This window comes from Mustelus asterias, unplaced genomic scaffold (assembly GCF_964213995.1).
Source record: "Mustelus asterias unplaced genomic scaffold, sMusAst1.hap1.1 HAP1_SCAFFOLD_3366, whole genome shotgun sequence".
NCBI classification, from domain to species: domain Eukaryota; kingdom Metazoa; phylum Chordata; class Chondrichthyes; order Carcharhiniformes; family Triakidae; genus Mustelus; species Mustelus asterias.
The window spans coordinates 1-12,500 of NW_027593311.1; the positions used below are offsets into that span (position 1 = coordinate 1).

The 12,500-nt window shown below is 55.1% G+C and overlaps 1 protein-coding gene across 1 annotated transcript in view; it reads right to left on the reverse strand.

Moving 5' to 3' along the window:
• Positions 1–29: 29 nt before the first annotated feature.
• LOC144490496 (unconventional myosin-If-like) overlaps positions 30–12,500 on the reverse strand; it is a gene marked incomplete at its 3' end in the record, with an annotated part of 32,589 nt that continues 20,118 nt past the window's right edge. The window contains exons 5-8 of the mRNA XM_078208237.1: positions 9,005–9,092; positions 6,914–7,003; positions 1,588–1,719; positions 30–164 (exon numbers count right to left, since the gene is read on the reverse strand). Coding sequence (XP_078064363.1) covers positions 30–164; positions 1,588–1,719; positions 6,914–7,003; positions 9,005–9,092 — 445 coding nt within the window. The remainder of the gene's footprint in view (positions 165–1,587; positions 1,720–6,913; positions 7,004–9,004; positions 9,093–12,500) is intronic.

The following is a 12,500-nucleotide window of genomic DNA, read 5'->3' on the forward strand; positions in this document are numbered from 1 at the left end:
CCCACACGCGGCTGCGATCCGGAACTCACCATGGTCTCAGCGAACTCCTCGCTGTCGTCGATACCGTCCACCTTGTAGGTAGCGGACTGATTGAGATAGTAGTAGTAATCAGGAGTGGTCACCCCCAGGTTCTCCCGTTCCTCCGGATCTGCCCCTTTCAGCAGCTTTAGGGCGAGCGGGGAGGGGGAGAGAGAGAGAGAGAGAGTGTGTGAGGCTTCAGTGATCACACGCGGCCACCCACTCGGCCCCTCGCTTCTGCCCCCTGCTAGCCCAGACCCCGAAAATCCATCAAACCGCCCGTACATTCAGAGAAATTGACACCCAACTGGGGCAATCCCTCCACATTTTGACCCCTCCAACCCAGAGGAGTGTCTATTAGCTCACCCATCTCTTGCAAGGCTCCCTCCCCAACCCGCTATTCAACTTAGGGCACCATGGCAGCAGAGAAAAATGCCCCCTTGTGATGGCCCCTTCCTGTTCCTGTGTAACAGGCTCGAGGAGAGGGGCTGAATGGACTGATGCTGTCCATGTAACATACTCAAGAGGGGCTGAATGGCCTCATGTTCCCGTGTTACAGGCTTGAGAGGGGCTGAATACACAGGAACAGGAAGAGGCCATTCAGCCCCTTACACAGCCTCCCCCCTCTCCCCCACTCTGGACCCAGGGATTTGGAGAAGTATTGCATTGCCTGTCTTACCCACCCACCCTCTCCCCCACCACCCTTCACCCCATCTCCTCCTTCCAATCTCCCGATAACTCGCCACTACAACTCTCACCAATTTTTACAGATACTATAGTTAAGAAAGCCCCACCAATGCCTCTACTTTCTCAGGAGACTAAGGAAATTTGGCATGTCCGCTACGACTCTCACCAACTTTTACAGATGCCCCATAGAAAGCATTCTTTCTGGTTGTATCACAGCTTGGTATGGGCTCCTGCTCTGCCCAAGACCGCAAGGAACTACAAAGGGTCGTGAATGTAGCCCAGTCCATCACGCAAACCAGCCTCCCATCCATTGACTCCGTCTACACTTCCCGCTGCCTCGGGGAAAAGCAGCCGGCATAATCAAGGACCCCCACGCACCCCGGACATTCTCTCTTCCACCTTCTTCCATCGGGAAAAAGATACAAAAGTCTGAGGTCACGTACCGACCGACTCAAGAACAGCTTCTTCCCTGCTGCTGTCAGACTTTTGAATGGACCTACCTCGCATTAAGTTGATCTTTCTCTACACCCTTGCTATGACTGTAACACTACATTCTGCACTCTCTCCTTTCCTTCTCTATGAACGGTATGCTTTCTCTGTACAGCGCGCAAGAAACAATACTTTTCACTGTATCCCAATACATGTGACAATAATAAATCAAATTTAATCAATGTGAAATTCCTATGTCAACAAGTCACGCCGCAATTACAGTCCTCCCACCAGCGGGGGTGCTGTTTCACGCCCTCCCGGCTCAAAAGGGTACAAATACCCCTCCTCCTACAACACCAGGGAGGTGTTTATTTGGGAGCGGCAGGCTCACAAGGCAGAATTCAGACTCCCTCTTCCCAGTGAGTGGGGGGAAAGCGGGATGTGATCCTCTACCTGATAATAGATGTGGAAGTTCCTCTCGCCTGCATTCTGGGACACCACGCGTGATTTCTCCAGGAGGAAGTTGGAGATCTTCCCGCCATCCGGCTCTCCGCCCCTGCTGAACTGAATTTCAAAATATTTACCCTGGAACGCAAAACAAAAGACATCTCCAGTGTTAATAACTCGCCAAATCTCCGTCAGATAACACTGTGTACAGTTCTGGTCCGGTTAGACCACTCTCGGAGCACTGTGTACAGTTCTGGTCCGGTTAGACCATACTCGGAGCACTGTGTACAGTTCTGGTCCGGTTAGACCACACTCGGAGCACTGTGTACAGTTCTGGTCCAGTTAGACCACACTCGGAGCACTGTGTACAGTTCTGGTCCGGTTAGACCACACTTGGAGCACTGTGTACAGTTCTGGTCCGGTTAGACCACACTCGGAGCACTGTGTACAGTTCTAGAAACATAGAAACATAGAAAAACGACAGCACAAAACAGGCCCTTCGGCCCCACAAGTTGTGCCGAACACGTCCCTACCTTTTAGGCCTACCTATAACCCTCCATCCTATTAAGTCCCATGTACTCATCCAGGAGTCTCTTAAAAGACCCCATTGAGTTTGCCTCCACCACCACTGACGGCAGCTGATTCCACTCGCCCACCACCCTCTGTGTGAAAAACTTCCCCCTAACATTTCCTCTGTACCTACCCCCCCAGCACCTTAAACCTGTGTCCTCTCGTAGCAGCCATTTCCACCCTGGGAAAAAGCCTCCGAGAGTCCATCTGACCTATGCCTCTCAACATCTTATACACCTCTATTAGGTCTCCTCTCATCCGACGTCTCTCCAAGGAGAAAAGACCGAGCTCCCTCAGCCTATCCTCATAAGGGTTCTGGTCCGGTTAGATCACACTCTGAGCACTCTGTACAGTTCTGGTCCGGTTAGAACATAGATCAAAGAACAGTACAGCACAGAACAGGCCCTTCGGCCCACGATGTTGTGCCGAGCTTTATCTGAAACCAAGATCAAGCTATCCCACTCCCTATCATCCTGGTGAGCTCCATGTGCCTATCCAATAACCGCTTAAATGTTCCTAAAGTGTCTGACTCCACTATCACTGCAGGCAGTCCATTCCACACCCCAACCACTCTCTGCGTAAAGAACCTACCTCTGATATCCTTCCTATATCTCCCACCACGAACCCTATAGTTATGCCCCCTTCTAATAGCTCCATCCACCCAAGGAAATAGTCTTTGAACGTTCACTCTATCTATCCCCTTCATCATTTTATAAACCTCTATTAAGTCTCCCCTCAGCCTCCTCCGCTCCAGAGAGAACAGCCCTAGCTCCCTCAACCTTTCCTCATAAGACCTACCCTCCAAACCAGGCAGCATCCCGGTAAATCTCCTCTGCACTCTTTCCAGCGCTTCCACATCCTTCTTATAGTGAGGTGACCAGAACTGCACACAATATTCCAAATGTGGTCTCACCAAGGTCCTGTACAGTTGCAGCATAACCCCAAGGCTCTTAAATTCCAACCCCTTGTTAATAAAAGCTAACACACTATAGGCCTTCTTCACAGCTCTATCCACTTGAGTGGCAACCTTTAGAGATCTGTGGATATGGACCCCAAGATCTCTCTGTTCCTCCACAGTCTTCAGAACCCTACCTTTGACCCTGTAATCCACATTTAAATTAGACCTACCAAAATGAATCACCTCACATTTATCAGGGTTAATCTCCATTTGCTTAAATGTGGTTAGACCACACTCGGAGAACTGTGTACAGTTCCGTTCGGTTAAACCACACTCGGAGCACTGTGTACAGTTCTGGTCCAGTTAGACCACACTCGGAGCACTGTGTACAGTTCTGGTCCTGTTAGACCACACACGGAGCACTGTGTACAGTTCTGGTCCGGTTAGACCACACTCGGAGCACTGTGTACAGTTCTGGTCCAGTCAGACCACACTCGGGGCACTGTGTACAGTTCTGGTCCAGTTAGACCACACTCGGAGCACTGTGTACAGTTCTGGTCCAGTTAGACCACACTCGGAGCACTGTGTACAGTTCTGGTCCAGTTAGACCACACTCGGATCACTGTGTACAGTTCTGGTCCGGTTAGACCACACTCAGAGCACTGTGTACAGTTCTGGTCCGGTTAGACCATACTCGGAGCACCCTGTACAGTTCTAGTCCGGTTAGACCACACTCGGAGCACTGTGTACAGTTCTGGTCCAGTTAGACCACACTCGGAGCACTGTGTACAGTTCTGGTCCAGTTAGACCATACTCGGAGCACTGTGTACAGTTCTGGTCCAGTTAGACCATACTCGGAGCACTGTGTACAGTTCTGGTCCAGTTAGACCACACTCGGATCACTGTGTACAGTTCTGGTCCGGTTAGACCACACTCAGAGCACTGTGTACAGTTCTGGTCCGGTTAGACCATACTCGGAGCACCCTGTACAGTTCTAGTCCGGTTAGACCACACTCGGAGCACTGTGTACAGTTCTGGTCCAGTTAGACCACACTCGGAGCACTGTGTACAGTTCTGGTCCTGTTAGACCACACTCGGAGCACTGTGTACAGTTCTAGTCCGGTTAGACCACACTCGGAGCACTGTGTACAGTTCTGGTCCAGTTAGACCACACTCGGAGCACCCTGTACAGTTCTAGTCCGGTTAGACCACACTCGGAGCACTGTGTACAGTTCTGGTCCGGTTAGACCACACTCGGAGCACTGTGTACAGTTCTGGTCCTGTTAGACCACACTCGGAGCACTGTGTACAGTTCTAGTCCTGTTAGACCACACTCGGAGCACTGTGTACAGTTCTGGTCCGGTTAGACCATACTCGGAGCACTGTGTACAGTTCTGGTCCCATCAGACCACACTCGGAGCACTGTGTACAGTTCTGGTCCGGTTAGACCACACTCGGAGCACTGTGTACAGTTCTGGTCCTGTTAGACCACACTCGGGGCACTGTGTACAGTTCTGGTCCAGTTAAACCACACTCGGAGCACTGTGTACAGATCTGGTCCGGTTAGACCACACTCAGAGCACTGTGTACAGTTCTGGTCCAGTTAGACCACACTCGGAGCACTGTGTACAGTTCTGGTCCTGTTAGACCACACTCGGGGCACTGTGTACAGTTCTGGTCCAGTTAGACCACACTCGGAGCACTGTGTACAGTTCTGGTCCGGTTAGACCACACTCGGAGCACGGTGTACAGTTCTGGTCCAGTTAGACCACACTCGGAGCACTGTGTACAGTTCTGGTCCTGTTAGACCACACTCGGATCACTGTGTACAGTTCTGGTCCGGTTAGACCACACTCGGAGCACTGTGTACAGTTCTGGTCCGGTTAGACCATACTCGGTGCACCCTGTACAGTTCTAGTCCGGTTAGACCACACTCGGAGCACTGTGTACAGTTCTGGTCCAGTTAGACCACACTCGGAGCACTGTGTACAGTTCTGGTCCAGTTAGACCACACTCGGAGCACTGTGTACAGTTCTGGTCCGGTTAGACCATACTCGGAGCACTGTGTACAGTTCTGGTCCTGTTAGACCACACTCGGAGCACTGTGTACAGTTCTAGTCCTGTTAGACCACACTCGGAGCACTGTGTACAGTTCTGGTCCAGTTAGACCACACTCGGAGCACTGTGTACAGTTCTGGTCCGGTTAGACCACACTCGGAGCACTGTGTACAGTTCTGGTCCTGTTAGACCACACTCGGAGCACTGTGTACAGTTCTAGTCCTGTTAGACCACACTCGGAGCACTGTGTACAGTTCTGGTCCGGTTAGACCATACTCGGAGCACTGTGTACAGTTCTGGTCCCATCAGACCACACTCGGAGCACTGTGTACAGTTCTGGTCCGGTTAGACCACACTCGGAGCACTGTGTACAGTTCTGGTCCTGTTAGACCACACTCGGGGCACTGTGTACAGTTCTGGTCCGGTTAAACCACACTCGGAGCACTGTGTACAGTTCTGGTCCAGTTAGACCACACTCGGAGCACTGTGTACAGTTCTGGTCCTGTTAGACCACACTCGGAGCACTGTGTACAGTTCTGGTCCAGTTAAACCACACTCGGAGCACTGTGTACAGTTCTGGTCCAGTTAGACCACACTCGGAGCACTGTGTACAGTTCTGGTCCTGTTAGACCACACTCGGAGCACTGTGTACAGTTCTGGTCCAGTTAGACCACACTCGGAGCACTGTGTACAGTTCTGGTCCGGTTAGACCACACTCGGAGCACGGTGTACAGTTCTGGTCCAGTTAGACCACACTCGGAGCACTGTGTACAGTTCTGGTCCTGTTAGACCACACTCGGATCACTGTGTACAGTTCTGGTCCGGTTAGACCACACTCGGAGCACTGTGTACAGTTCTGGTCCGGTTAGACCATACTCGGTGCACCCTGTACAGTTCTAGTCCGGTTAGACCACACTCGGAGCACTGTGTACAGTTCTGGTCCAGTTAGACCACACTCGGAGCACTGTGTACAGTTCTGGTCCAGTTAGACCACACTCGGAGCACTGTGTACAGTTCTGGTCCGGTTAGACCATACTCGGAGCACTGTGTACAGTTCTGGTCCTGTTGGACCACACTCGGAGCACTGTGTACAGTTCTAGTCCTGTTAGACCACACTCGGAGCACTGTGTACAGTTCTGGTCCGGTTAGACCATACTCGGAGCACTGTGTACAGTTCTGGTCCCATCAGACCACACTCGGAGCACTGTGTACAGTTCTGGTCCGGTTAGACCACACTCGGAGCACTGTGTACAGTTCTGGTCCTGTTAGACCACACTCGGAGCACTGTGTACAGTTCTGTTCCAGTTAGACCACACTCGGAGCACTGTGTACAGTTCTGCTCCGGTTAGACCACACTCGGAGCACTGTGTACAGTTCTGGTCCAGTTAGACCACACTCGGAGCACTGTGTACAGTTCTGGTCCGGTTAGACCACACTCGGAGCACTGTGTACAGTTCTGGTCCGGTTAGACCACACTCGGAGCACTGTGTACAGTTCTGGTCCAGTCAGACCACACTCGGAGCACTGTGTACAGTTCTGGTCCAGTTAGACCACACTCGGGGCACTGTGTACAGTTCTGGTCTGGTTAGACCACACTCGGAGCACTGTGTACAGTTCTGGTCCGGCTAATCCACACTCGGAGCACTGTGTACAGTTCTGGTCCGGTTAGACCACACTCGGAGCACTGTGTACAGTTCTGGTCCCGTTAGACCACACTCGGAGCACTGTGTACAGTTCTGGTCCCGTTAGACCACACTCGGAGCATATTCCCTTCCCACATTTCCCGTCCCGGATGAGGCCACTTACAAATCTGCTGGAGTTATTGTTCCGGACTGTCTTGGCGTTCCCAAAAGCCTCCAATAAAGGGTTCGATTTCAGAATGATATCCTTAACTTGCTGTCAAAGAACAAGATGGAGACCAAATCAGCACTGACCCTCCCACAGTGCGGCGCTCCCTCAGCACTGACCCTCCCACAGTGCGGCGCTCCCTCAGCACTGACCCTCCCACAGTGCGGCGCTCCCTCAGCACTGACCCTCCCGCAGTGCGGCGCTCCCTCAGCACTGACCCTCCCACAGTGCGGCGCTCCCTCAGCACTGACCCTCCCGCAGTGCGGCGCTCCCTCAGCACCGACCCTCCCACAGTGCGGCGCTCCCTCAGCACCGACCCTCCCACAGTGCGGCGCTCCCTCAGCACTGACCCTCCCACAGTGCGGCGCTCCCTCAGCACTGACCCTCCCACAGTGCGGCGCTCCCTCAGCACTGACCCTCCCACAGTGCGGTGTTCCCTCAGCACTGACCCTCCCACAGTGCGGCGCTCCCTCAGCACTGACCCTCCCACAGTGCGGCGCTCTCTCAGCACTTACCCTCCCACAGTGCGGCACTCCCTCAGCACCGACCCTCCCACAGTGCGGCGCTCCCTCAGCACTGACCCTCCCACAGTGCGGCTCTCCCTCAGCACTGACCCTCCCACAGTGCGGCGCTCCCTCAGCACCGACCCTCGCACAGTGCGGCGCTCCCTCAGCACCGACCCTCCCACAGTGCGGCGCTCCCTCAGCACTGACCCTCCTACAGTGCAGCGCTCCCTCAGCACTGACCCTCCCACAGTGCGGCGCTCCCTCAGCACTGACCCTCCCACAGTGCGGTGTTCCCTCAGCACTGACCCTCCCACAGTGCGGCGCTCCCTCAGCACTGACCCTCCCACAGTGCGGCGCTCTCTCAGCACCGACCCTGCCACAGTGCGGCACTCCCTCAGCACCGACCCTCCCACAGTGCAGCGCTCCCTCAGCACTGACCCTCCCACAGTGCGGCTCTCCCTCAGCACTGACCGTCCCACAGTGCGGCGCTCCCTCAGCACTGACCCTCCCACAGTGCGGCGCTCCCTCAGCACAGACCCTCCCGCAGTGCGCCGCTCCCTCAGCACTGACCCTCCCACAGTGGGGCGCTCCCTCAGCACTGACCCTCCCGCAGTGCGGCGCTCCCTCAGCACTGACCCTCCCACAGTGCAGCGCTCCCTCAGCACCGACCCTCCCGCAGTGCGGCGCTCCCTCAGCACCGACCCTCCCACAGTGCGGCGCTCCCTCAGCACCGACCCTCCCACAGTGCGGCACTCCCTCAGCACTGACCCTCCCACAGTGCAGCGCTCCCTCAGCACTGACCCTCCCACAGTGCGGCGCTCCCTCAGCACTGACCCTCCCACAGTGCGGTGTTCCCTCAGCACTGACCCTCCCACAGTGCGGCGCTCCCTCAGCACTGACCCTCCCACAGTGCGGCGCTCCCTCAGCACTGACCCTCCCACAGTGCGGCGCTCCCTCAGCACTGACCCTCCCACAGTGCGGCGCTCCCTCAGCACCGACCCTCCCACAGTGCGGCGCTCCCTCAGCACCGACCCTCCCACAGTGCGGCGCTCCCTCAGCACCGACCCTCCCACAGTGCGGCGCTCCCTCAGCACCGACCCTCCCACAGTGCGGCGCTCCCTCAGCACTGACCCTCCCACAGTGCGGTGCTCCCTCAGCACTGACCCTCCCACAGTGCGGCGCTCCCTCAGCACCGACCCTCCCACAGTGCGGCGCTCCCTCAGCACTGACCCTCCCACAGTGCGGCGCTCCCTCAGCACCGACCCTCCCACAGTGCGGCGCTCCCTCAGCACTGACCCTCTCACAGTGCGGCACTCCCTCAGCACTGACCCTCCCACAGTGCGGCGCTCCCTCAGCACTGACCCTCCCACAATGCGGCGCTCCCTCAGCACTGACCCTCCCACAGTGCGGCGCTCCCTCAGTAGTGACCCTCCCACAGTGCGGCGCTCCCTCAGCACTGACCCTCCCACAGTGCGGTGTTCCCTCAGCACTGACCCTCCCACAGTGCGGCGCTCCCTCGGCACCGAGCCTTGGCGTTACTCACCTGTACTTTGGGTCCTCCACCTGAGACTTTGGAAATATAACTCATTATATATTTAGCTCCCACCGTCTTCCCGGCTCCACTTTCCCCACTGCCGAGAGAGGAAAATACATCAATAAACTGGAACATCACCCAATCCTCTCCCAGTCTGTAATTTTCCAATGTCCCAACCAGCCTGACAACTAATGAGATCGTCCGTGTGGAGAGGTAGAGAGAGAGAGAGAGAGGGAGAGAGAGACAGAGAGAGAGACAGAGAGAGAGAGAGAGATGGAGAGAGACTAAGAGAGAGAGAAAGATAGAGAGAGACAGAGAGAGAGAGATAGAGACAGAGAGAGATAGAGACAGAGAGAGAGACAGACAGAGAGACAGAAAGAGTGACAGAGAGAGAGAGATAGTGTGGTGAACCATCGTTGGTTACCACTGTGGGGTTATTCCAATGTTACTGTTGGGTTAGGGTGTTGACACTGTGGGGTTGTTATAATGTTGCTGTTGGGTTAGGGTGTTGACACTGTGGGATTAATATACCTGTGGTGGATGCTGTTATGGCACATCCCGGCCGGGCCCCGCCTCCTGGGGAGAGGTATAAGACCCTCTGCTCAGGCGGGACCCCTCCAGTCTGAATTGGTGTACTCGTGTTTAGTTAGTTCCATTGTTTGTCAATAAAAGCCTTCAATCGCTGAAGCCTTGTACCTCGTGCTTGATTGTCGCGCATCAATTTTATTGACAAACACAAAACTCTCGACAGTAAAGAGAGTATGGAGCAAATGCTGAAACCAGAGTGTCTGACGCTGGACCCACGTGCGGTCGGTGCCTCTAACACCTTCGACCACTGGTGGAAGTGTTTCGAGGACTACCTGGCAGCCTCTGCAGCAGTTACTACGGACGACGACAGACTCCAGGTCCTCCACGCGAGGGTAAGCGACACGGTCTATCTCGCGATTCGTGCGGCCACCACTTACCCGAGGGCCATCGAGCTCCTGAAGAAACGATACACGAGACCTCCCAACGAGATCCACGCTCGTTACCTCCTCGCTACACGACGTCGGCAGTCGGGCGAAACCATGGAGGACTACGCCAATGAGCTCTTGCAGCTTGCCAGGGGCTGCGACTGCAAAGCTGTGTCGGCAGAGCAGAGCATGTACGACCTCGCCCGAGATGCGTTTGTGGCAGGGGTAGGGTCTTCGTACATCCGGCTTAAGCTATTAGAGAAAGGGAACCTCAACTTGACCCAAGCGATGGAGATGGCTGAGATGCTGGAGGCAGCGTCGAAAAGCTTGGCTCTGTACCCCGAAGACCACGTGGAGACAACGTGGCAGGGGCAAGCACAAATCCCTCCTCGCCCCACGGGCTCGCGCTCCCATATCGACCCGACGACGGCGGCAGCTCCAGGCGGCCAGCGGTGCTATTTTTGCGGAGGAGCCAAGCATCCACGGCAACAGTGTCCTGCAAAAACGGCGATCTGCAGTCAGTGCGGTAAAAAGGGGCACTATGCTAAAGTTTGCAGGTCGAAGCCCAAGAACGGCAGTGCAGCCTGTGACCCTCCAGAGCGGAGACAATCTCCTTCGGCGTCGCAGTACCCGCGAGGTCCGACCACGTGCGAATCCAGGACGACGCCATCGTGGCTGGCGGAGGAAGAGGATGACCACCAGGAGTCGCTACGCTTGGCGCCCTCACCCACGTGCGATTCATGGGGGCGGCCATCGTGGTCGACGACGACCAGGAGCGACCAGCAGGGGTCCTCAGTATCAACCTCGGCTGCATGCAGTGACGTCCAAGGGCCAACGGTGGCGTCGATCTCTCTGGACCAGACAAAGCATCACAGGCTTGACTGTTCCATGATGAACATCAAGGTAAATGGTCGTACTGTGTATTGTCTGTTTGACAGTGGGAGCACCGAGAGTTTTATTCACCCTGACACTGCAAAGAGGTGTGGACTCCGGGTTCTACCTGCCAAACAGACAATTTCTATGGCATCACGGTCCCGGTCTGTACCGATCCAAGGACGTTGTGTGGTAACCCTGGAGGTGCAGGGCACAATTTACGAGCGATACAGGCTCCTTGTGTTGCCGCACCTTTGCGCGCCAATTCTCCTCGGACTAAACTTTATGGTCCACATGAAGAGTGTGATCCTACAGTACGGTGGGCCACTCCCTTCGCTGGCAGTAGGGAATCAGCCGCAGCCTCCAAATTGTCCAAAGCGCCCCGCATGCAATCTTTCCACACTAAAGATCACCACACCCTCTTTATTTAAGAATCTGGTACCAGGCTGCAAGCCCATCGCTACTAAAAGTAGACGTTACAGCGCTGAAGACCGGATCTTCATTAGATCTGAGGTTCAGCGGCTCCTCAAAGAAGGGATCATACAGCCCAGTGCTAGTCCGTGGAGAGCGCAGGTCGTGGTGGTTAAAAGCGGGAACAAACCCCGGATGGTCATCGACTACAGTCAGACCATTAACCGTTATACGCAGCTGGATGCGTATCCTCTCCCGCGCATATCTGATATGGTCAATCAGATTGCGCAGTACCGGGTGTTCTCCACCATAGACCTTAAGTCCGCCTACCACCAACTCCCCATCCGCCCAGAGGACCGACAATACACGGCTTTTGAGGCGGATGGTCGTCTGTATCAGTTTCTTAGGGTTCCATTTGGTGTCACCAATGGGGTCTCGGTCTTCCAGCGTGCTATGGACCGAATGGTGGACCAGAACGGGTTGCGGGCTACCTTCCCGTACCTGGATAACGTCACCATCTGCGGCCATGACCAGCAGGACCATGACACAAACCTCCAGAACTTTCTGCGCACTGCTTCTCGCCTGAATCTGACCTATAACAGGGAGAAGTGTGTATTCCGTACGCGCAGGTTAGCTATCCTGGGATACGTGGTGGAAAACGGGGTCATCGGCCCTGATCCAGACCGTATGTCCCCCCTTACTGAACTTCCCTTGCCCGCTAGCGCAAAAGCACTGAGGAGATGCCTCGGCTTTTTTTCTTATTATGCGCAGTGGGTCCCCAACTACGCGGACAAAGCCCGTCCGCTCATCAAGTCCACGACCTTCCCACTCACGCCGGAGGCCCAATTGGCCTTCAAGGCTTTGAAAAGCGATATTGCGAAAGCCACGATGCACGCGGTGGATGAATCCATCCCTTTTCAGGTGGAAAGTGATGCATCGGATTTCGCCCTGGCCGCCACACTAAACCAGGCAGGCAGGCCCGTCGCGTTTTTTTCCCGCACCCTTCAAGGTCCAGAAATTCGGCATTCAGCGGTGGAGAAGGAGGCTCAGGCTATTGTGGAGGCCATCAGACACTGGCGCCATTACCTGGCGGGGAAGCGGTTCATCCTGATCACGGATCAACGATCCGTGGCGTTTATGTTCAGTAATACGCAGCGGGGCAAGATCAAGAATGATAAGATCTTGCGGTGGAGAATTGAGCTCTCCACCTATAATTACGATATTATGTATCGTCCAGGGAAACTCAATGAGCCCTCGGATGCCCTCTC